General features: G+C 42.4%; 1 protein-coding gene across 3 annotated transcripts; it reads left to right on the top strand.

Annotated features, from left to right (window-relative positions):
- Positions 1-975: 975 nt before the first annotated feature.
- CTXN3 (cortexin 3) lies at positions 976-7,701 on the top strand. Of its 3 annotated transcripts, none has more exons than XM_068534391.1 (2): positions 976-1,104; positions 7,353-7,701. In XM_068534391.1, exon 2 carries the CDS (start codon positions 7,443-7,445, stop codon positions 7,686-7,688), a length of 246 nt encoding a protein of 81 aa, XP_068390492.1. In that variant the 5' UTR covers positions 976-1,104; positions 7,353-7,442; the 3' UTR covers positions 7,689-7,701. The 3 variants fall into 3 exon arrangements, with proteins under 3 accessions (XP_068390492.1, XP_068390490.1, XP_068390491.1); XM_068534389.1 differs by lacking the exon at positions 976-1,104 and adding an exon at positions 1,270-1,521; XM_068534390.1 differs by lacking the exon at positions 976-1,104 and adding an exon at positions 4,469-4,540.
- Positions 7,702-8,440: the final 739 nt, after the last annotated feature.

The following is an 8,440-nucleotide window of genomic DNA, read 5'->3' on the forward strand; positions in this document are numbered from 1 at the left end:
TGCTCTGTTGGATTTCACTTGTTCCACTGTTGTGTGTGTGTGTGTGTGTGTGTGTGTGTGTGAAGATACAGTAAGTTACACTAATTGGAAAGGAATTTCAGTTAAAAATCTGGAAAGCATCTGGGGAAAGAACCTTCATGTTTCTCGTGAGGTTAGGTTCTAATGCCAAGCATTTGATTCCGACATTAGATCCTAACATTTAGCATTTGAATTTCCTTGGGTCTGAGGCTTATCCAGGATTGTTGTCTCTTTGCTAGCAGATGGGGGTTTTCCTCTTAGAAAATGAGCTCCATTCCAGTCCCCTAGGGCTACTGGGTCACGGCCAGCTTCTCACAAGAGCTGAAGAGACAGCAGAGCTGACAGGCACAGGCAGAGTTAGCTTTAAATACAATGCACCCCATCATTTGGTGGGTGGGTATTATTGCTAACTGTGCTTCCCCTTAAACAAAGAAAGTGGTGAGTTGCCAAAAAAAACAAGGATGTTCCATCTTAAGGATTAGGCTGAATTCTTTCCAGAGAAGCACTTTTTTTTTTTTTTTTTTAAGATGAATTTTATCCTAAAATATTTTCCAAATTTATTCAGGCACTCTATCCAAGGAAAGTAAGTATTGTGCCGTGTAACTAGAATCTTTAGAATCAGTGCAACTTTCTCTTAACAAAGGTCTATCTTTATTCATCAAGTGGTCTCTGATGGCCTGTGTGGGGTGAGGTGACTGCCAAGGTCACAGTTATGCAGGCTGGCCAAAGGACACACTGGATCTGGCAACCGACTGCCTAGTCAATTTACAAGCAGGTGGTAAAAATAGGATTTTGTTGTTTTTTAATTGTTCTTTCCTCAGTGCCCCTCATAATTGCTGCTTTTCTGAAAGGGCAATTTTGTTTTCTTTAGAAAAAGGAGTCTTCCCTTCATCTCCCAAATGCTAAGTTGATGCCCTTCCCTAGAAGTCTTGCCATTAATTAAGTTGGCCTGAAGGTCATAAACCATGATCAATATGGAGGCTGGTCGCTGCAAGGTGCTAATTAACATCCCCAGAGAGGAACAGTGTCAACAATCAATAGAGAACTGCAGAGCACTGGTAGATTGATGGCTTTGATTTTGAAAAGGTATGGGAATGCCCTGTGATGTTTTCCCCCATACTCCTTTTGAATGTTAATGCTTTGCTGAAGATGATTTCAGACACACTGCTGGGATACTGCCTCTACTCACTGAAGCAGAATCCTCTGAAGAGTTGCTGAGGCAGAACCGAAATCATGGCTCGCCTCAGAGAAGCAGCTGTATTGGCCGCTAATGATGCCTCACGCAGAAAGAGGATGCTTCTTTAACTCGGGGTGTTAATGGGAAGTTTCTAAGCCTGAAAACAACAGCTTTAGCTCTGGGGTGTGCCATCAGCTGCTTGCAGCTTACCACTGTCTACTGCTTTAGCACAGCTTGGTCGGGAAGAATGGAAACTAAAGAGGCTTGTAACTACCTGTAACTGTTCCACCAGGAAATGGATCACGTGTTTGTTCAGCCAGATCCAGGTATTTGACCAAAATCTGTATCTCTGATGGGCTAATTAAATGCTTTTCTCTAACCTTAAATATATGCATGAGCCATGATCGCATGGATGCCTTTTGGATCCAAGTTCTGAATTTAGATCTAGCTGTCAGATAAAGTCTAATTAAATAGTTGCTAGGTAAAGCTAATGCGAGCCCGTGAAATGTAATGATGCCTTTATTTTTAAAGCATGCTGAAGTTTATAATGCTACAGATACCGGATAAAGAATAGTAAAACAGGCTTTTTTTCTTTGCTAAGCTGCAGTAAATTATTCTTGAAAGCTCTTTGCCCATTACAATGTATTTTTTTCTGTTCACCTAAAACATCCAACTTTCCAAAATGTAACAGGGATGTTCTAATTTGTTTACGAAGGATCACAACCCAACATAATGATAGTGCTGACCGTCCCTGGTGTCCCTGGGTGATGAGCAGTGTGCATCCCTAGCCTTTTGAGGTATCAGCAAGCACTCTCTTTCACTAGGAAACACACAAGGAAAGGGAAAGAAAACTGAGTAGAATGGTAATAAGGTTTATTGTTTGAAGTTAAAAGTTCCGTTTGCTAGCGGTGCCTTTTGATACCCCCATTTACTGACTGGGCACTTGCACGGTATTTTTCTGTTGCCCTCAGCAAGGCTGCAACCTTGCCCTGCAGTGCCTTTAAAACTCTTTAAGCAGATGTTAGGAGGAAGATGAAGATAGGGAAGAAGTAAAACTGAGGTTAGGGCTCAGGCTGAAGACAAAGGTCTCCTGCTGACCAGCATGGTGAACCAGGTACAACAGGGTTCACTCCCAAACCCAAGCAGACGTGTCTGCAGGCTGACTTTGCAGGGATGGGCAGAGGAAACAGACTTCCTGGTGCAGTAGTGGGGGCTGGCAGCAGTTCTGAAACTGCCTGTTGACATTTGTAGCTGACCACATTCGCTTGTCTTTAAAATCATTATTTATGGACTTTCTACTAGCCTTGGTCTATTTTTTAAGTGTTCAAAATAATTTTACTCTTAACCATTCTGTGAATTCGGAAGCATCAGGGCTATTGTATTTGAACAGGAGTGCTGTATTTGGAAAAGAGGAATATGGAAGTAGCCATGTATTTATGTGAGCTGAGAAAATAGGGGGGGGTGGGGAGTCGTGGTTAAAATGCAGGAAGTACTTAGAAAGAGCCAGGAAATCTTTACCTGAAGGTCTTGGCTGGCCACCAAGAGGGCCATGAATTCTTTGAATTTATAGGAAATATTTTGCACCTTCGCATATATATCCTGGAATGCAAGTTGCTGTTCAATGGATTCATCCACAGAATTTCCAAAAGAGATGAGGTGGCTTTGGTGGAGGGCTCACAATTGTGGGAGGAGATGTATAATAGGGTTGATGGGACGCTTACACGTCTGGGGTGGCTGGGTGGGATGGAGGGTGGGGAGTACCTCCAGACACTCCAGCTATACAAACAGCCATGCAGCTGAGGCTTTCTTTAGCTCAAAAAGTCCACAGTGATTCTATTCTGCCTCAGTCTCAGGATATGTATTACCTCAGTCATTAAAAGCCAGGTTAACATTTCAACAGCCAGTTTCAAAACTGTTGCAGGATAGTGCAGCACTTTGAGGAAGTTTGTCCCTGCCGTTCGTTGCAAATTCAGTCCTGCTTACCCAGCCAATTCCCTTCCTTTTACAATCTACAGATTGGTCTCACCACGCTGCCAGATAAATATAAACAAGGTACACAGGATGTCTTTGTGGGACAAAGTATCCTGTCCGTCATGTGTGAGTGTGCACTGGACAAGCCTGTGAGTGTTCTTGCTCAATGGACGAACTACTTTTTACATCTACTTTTGAAAATATGTCAAGTCATATAACTAGGTTTGTGGCCTAGAAGTTTTAAAAATTAGGTACAGCAATTATGTGGTTTCGGGGTACTTAAAATACAGACTGCGTTGTTTCACTGTACCCTGCATGCCATTAACAGCTGAGGGATGACGACTTTCTACTGATTCCAACATTCTTTTGGGGGACGCTACTCTTTTGAATTTTATGATTTGGGGTGGTTTACTTACAATCTCCATTCCTGCCTGGAAAATTAGAAATAAATCTCATTTTGCACAAAAATCAGTTAAAGAGAAAACAGTCGCTCATCATCACCTATTTCTTGAACACTCACTACGTGCCAAGCAGGACTGCACACGTACTGCATATACTGCAGCTGTTATTGCAATTCATTGCGGGAGGGAGGGCGCCTGAGTTGAGGACCACAGAAGGGAGATGGTGAAATCAAATGCCTGTGTGTGGTTTCCCAGGACAAGGGGGCAAATGCACTGAACTGATTCTGTTGCTGCCACTTGAAAAATAAGAAAAGAAACACGTCATTGCTTTAAGATAGATTTTCTCCAGATAAAATATTTTTTCTTACTGTGAAATTGTAAAATAAGATGCTAATGAGATGAAAAGTCTGAAGGACCCAAGCTTGAGATGGGTACGTGTTGACATTGATAGTTTCCATGTAAGACAATGGGATTTAGGATATTTTAAATGACTACCCTTCCCCACCAAAAAAGCAATATAGGTAAGAAAGGATTGACCCCTTGAACATAGGGAGAGTGCTTAATTCCAGCTGATTTCTATATTTTGGACCCATCAGCACTGAGGCCAAAGAAAATTTAAAAAACCAAACAACTGCTTCTTAAATCATGAGCTTTATGACTATTAAAGTGTCATTGTGACCCAGACTTTTTGTGATTCTTTGAAACAAGATCTATTTCAAACACAGTGGTCTGACATCCCAATTAGGCTGGATGACATGTGCTTTTTTTCCCCTTCTCTGTATCAGCCGGCACCTCCAAGTTTGAATTCAGTTCCCTGGACTCTAAGGGGCCAGAGATTTGCTTCAACCTCTATTTAGAGAGCCAGTGACCCCAGAGCAGCAAGGAATTCCTCAAGGACCTTGTTGTTTAATAAGGGGAAGATGACGAACACCGTGGAGACACGTCCTGTAATAGGTGCTGCCGCAGGATGCAGGTGAAATGCTGCTGGGGACAGAGCAGGAAGCCCTGGTGCCTTGGGCGAAGGGAGAGACTGAGGCTCCACCAAGGAGGTGGGATTTGGTGTGGACCCCGAGGGAGGGGGAGAAAGCCGAAGGTGGGAAGAGGGCGAGGAGGAGAGCATCAGGCAGAGAGCATCATGACTCAAAGCTCAGAGGTGGGAAACCTGGAGGTGTTCAAAGAATAGCAGGTGTCAGGTGGAGCTGCAGAGCAGAGTCAGGACGCTCTCCTTAGGTGTCTGCAGATCAATTACGTGTAAGTTTGTTTTTGTCCACTGGTCATTTTACTCAAAACCAAATGTGATTTGATCTTTGTTGCTTTTTGAACTTATTTTGAAAATATAGTAATACCTTAGAAAAATTCCACTGTCAGAGTATATGATCTAATTTGTGGTCCAGAAAACAAGGGTATTGGGTCCATAAGGGGGTGAATGGGTGGGTTAGGGTCTTGGACATGGGAGCACATGGGTTTTCTGAGGGGAGGAGTGGTAAGACTTGAGCTTAGAATGATGAATCATGACGCAGTATAGAGGAAGTATGGGGAAAGAAAGAGAGGGCTTCTTTGCAAATTAACTAAAGTGAGTGGCCGATAGTGAGAGGACCGTGGCTGGGACTGACTGCTCACACAGGGCTTCGTGACTGATTCAGGGTGTAAACACTTTGTGCACATCAGAGTTCAGGGAGCTTGGTTTGAGAAAAGGGATGTATTATATGACTTTTGAAAATGGCATCTTTTAACTAAGATTTCCTTAGTCCATATTAAAATTAGACCTTATTTCCTGAGCACACACAAATTGACCCAGCAAAGGGAAGACAGGTGTGCTGCGTGATGGGGGAAGCCAGTCAGGATTAAAATGCTGTCACGAGTAACTCTGGTCCTTCTTATACTTAAAATAACTGCCTTTTATTTTTATTAACACTGATGATGGTTGTGTCAAAATCTTTCGAAATAATTTACTCGCCCAAATTCCGCTGTTCATCTAAAAGAAACATTTCATTTTTTAGGTAAAAGCAATCGTGAACATTTCCTAAGAATCATTTCTACCAAAAAGGGACAGTTTACTCTAAGACAGACATTTACAAAATTTACAGGTCTTTGAATATTTTTGTACTGTGGTGGCCAAGTGATTACACGTATTTCTCTTTCTGCATCTTATTATACTGATGCTTCCTTTAACTTAAACATGCTGTTGAGCTTTCCAAATTTGTAAATTATTGATTAGCTGATTGCAGGTTTCAAATCAAGCAGGCTTTTCTAGGGATTTCGATCAGTCCCAGGCAAAATTGTGAAATAGTTGGCATTTCTTTCTGGATCTCTGGATCTCCATCTCCCTTTATAACCATCTCCTGCTCTTCTCATCTCTACCCAGTCTCCTTCATCCCTCCCCAGGACTCTCCTGCTGGACGATCTGCTCCTAGTACCCATGTCTGCTTCCCACAAGTCCTTTCTAGCAGCCCCTCACTCCCGGCAAGATATTCCTTCAATTTCCTTTCTATCTACCACGTTTCTCCCTCCTTCAAATAGGAACAGTATTCAAAGACAAATCCCTACTAATGTGTTAATGTGTCACTTTCCTTGGTAAAATACTGCAATTTAATAGAGACCTTTGATGATTTGACCAAATGTAGTTATTTTAATAGGAACTTGGGCACCACACAATATGCTGGGAAGGGAGAGGCATACAGTTTATAAAGATTTGTAGAGTTCTCAAAATGCTTTCATCTCTATTTTCTCCTCAATTTGGTATATCTAAAAGGGGTTGGTGGTGAAAGGGTCAGAGAATAAGACTATATATTTATATTTTAGCAGGCCTCTCAAAACACGTGATTAGGCTGCAAAGAGGGTTAACCATATCCTTGCACCTGCCTTGTAATCAGCATAGGGTGGTAACATTGCAAATTAAAACTGAGTTTTAAATCATTCTAGTCGTGGCTTCCCTGTGAAGAAGTGAGACCCCAGACTCATTTATAGGGAGATGTGGCTGATAATGTGAATTGAGATGACTCGGTTATTTACTGGATCTTCTTGGAATGGTTGCCCATCAGTGCAGCCCCCAATTGAATTGTGTACCCGTTCTAAAACCTGAGTTATGGGATAAGCCTAGGAATTATAAGATGTTGAGCTAGGAGAAGAAGACTTGATACTTTGCCTTGTACAGAGGCCGAGGCTGGAGAAGACTGGTCCAGGGTGTCACGACGGTGCTCGTTGAGTGGAGACCAGGGGTGGGAAGGGAGGAACTGAACAGGTATTGCTGTACTAGTCAGCCAGCTTATGGCTAGGGAGTCATTAACACAGGCTCACAAGGTTCTGTACCCAGTTCTCCACTGTTTTCATTGAACTTCACAGACTTAGCAATCTTTGTATTGTAAATGTACACAGTTAATGGTCCTTATTTTTCTCTATTTCCCATTTGGATTATGTAGTGTTTTCATAAAGAACTTCCTGAAAATGCATACCTGTCTCAGCTGTGTTGAGAACAGACAAAGTAAAGGGCTCTGGCTTCATTTGGGCTGGAGGGAAAATGGACATAGAATGGGATTTTAGTAAGTCAGTGGGGATGGAAGGGATCTAAGGGAGGGGTCCTCAATAGGATGTGAAAAGACAAGAGGGAACATGGTAGGCACTGCCTAGGCATCTAATTCTTCTATCACTACATGACTTTCTTTAGGCCCAGCCCTTGGAGAAAGTTTAGAGATTCCTTCTTTTCTCTGAAAAATATGATGGTGGGCCTAGAAATAAAGTTGCCCGTTGGTGTTTACTCTTTTTCCTTCCCTTTCTTTACTCTGCAGCTTCTTCAAGGTGCAACCACCATGATCTCAGCAGGCTGATGATGGAAGAGAAGGAACCTGGGAGACCCTGTGCTCTAGCTTCCCTGGACGATGGATGGAGGACCGCCTGTCCCTTCACCCCTAGTGCCCCTTGGGAACGTGTCATCAGATTCTAGCATGTCTCTGGAGCAGAAAACCACATTTGTTTTTGTGATTTTGTTGTTTATTTTCTTGGGCATCCTCATAGTCAGGTGCTTCCGGATTCTTCTGGACCCGTATCGGAGCATGCCAACCTCGACCTGGGCTGACGGACTTGAAGGCTTGGAGAAAGGGCAGTTTGACCATGCCCTTGCTTAACAGGACAGGAGCAGGAACCCATCCTGAGGAGGAGAAATGCTTCACGTCTTGGCGCAGGATTCTCTTTAGTCAACGTTCTCAGCAACTCAAATTTTAACCATATCTGGTTCTAGAACCACAATCCACTTACTCAGTGAACTTTTGAGGATATTGGAAGTGGAGGTTTATATTCCTAACCCAAAATAGGAAGGTTTAAATTTCAATATTTACTCAATGAATGAATGTTGAATGTGTGTGATGGTGAAACTGAGAACATCTATAGTGACTTTGCCTAAAATGAAGCCCTACAGGACCTGACCAGAGAAAAAGACTAGAAATGATCTGATCTGAATCTGATGGCAGGGCCAAAAGAGACTTCCTTGTTCTAATCATGTCTCCCAGTTTGTTTTATTTTCATGGGAATCTGGGTCCTGGGCAGAGAATGAGGAAGAAGTTGCTGAGTGGACCCAAAGCAGGTACTTGTTTTCTCCTAAAGCAAAGAGCACTGGAAGGCAATAGGAATGCTTAGAAGAGGTGGTTGATCCCTGGAAAATATGGGTGAGGATGATGTCATTTTACTTTTCAAATAAAATTGAATTCAAAGGCTTATGGAGGTTTTAAAACTATTTACCAGGCCAAGTACATTCTAGGTATTCATATTAATAACATGCGTAGAGGTAGCTATACATAACCTGAATTTACTTTCTTTGCACAATTGGTTGAAATAATAGGTTGCAAGTACTACTTCAACTTTTCTTTTAAAGAAAAAGTTA

This window comes from Eschrichtius robustus, chromosome 2 (genome assembly GCF_028021215.1).
Source record: "Eschrichtius robustus isolate mEscRob2 chromosome 2, mEscRob2.pri, whole genome shotgun sequence".
Taxonomy (NCBI): domain Eukaryota; kingdom Metazoa; phylum Chordata; class Mammalia; order Artiodactyla; family Eschrichtiidae; genus Eschrichtius; species Eschrichtius robustus.

Bases quoted from the DNA above. Each gene is read 5' to 3' on its own strand.
- CTXN3 (XM_068534391.1), top strand. From the start codon at position 7,443: ATGGATGGAGGACCGCCTGTCCCTTCACCCCTAGTGCCCCTTGGGAAC.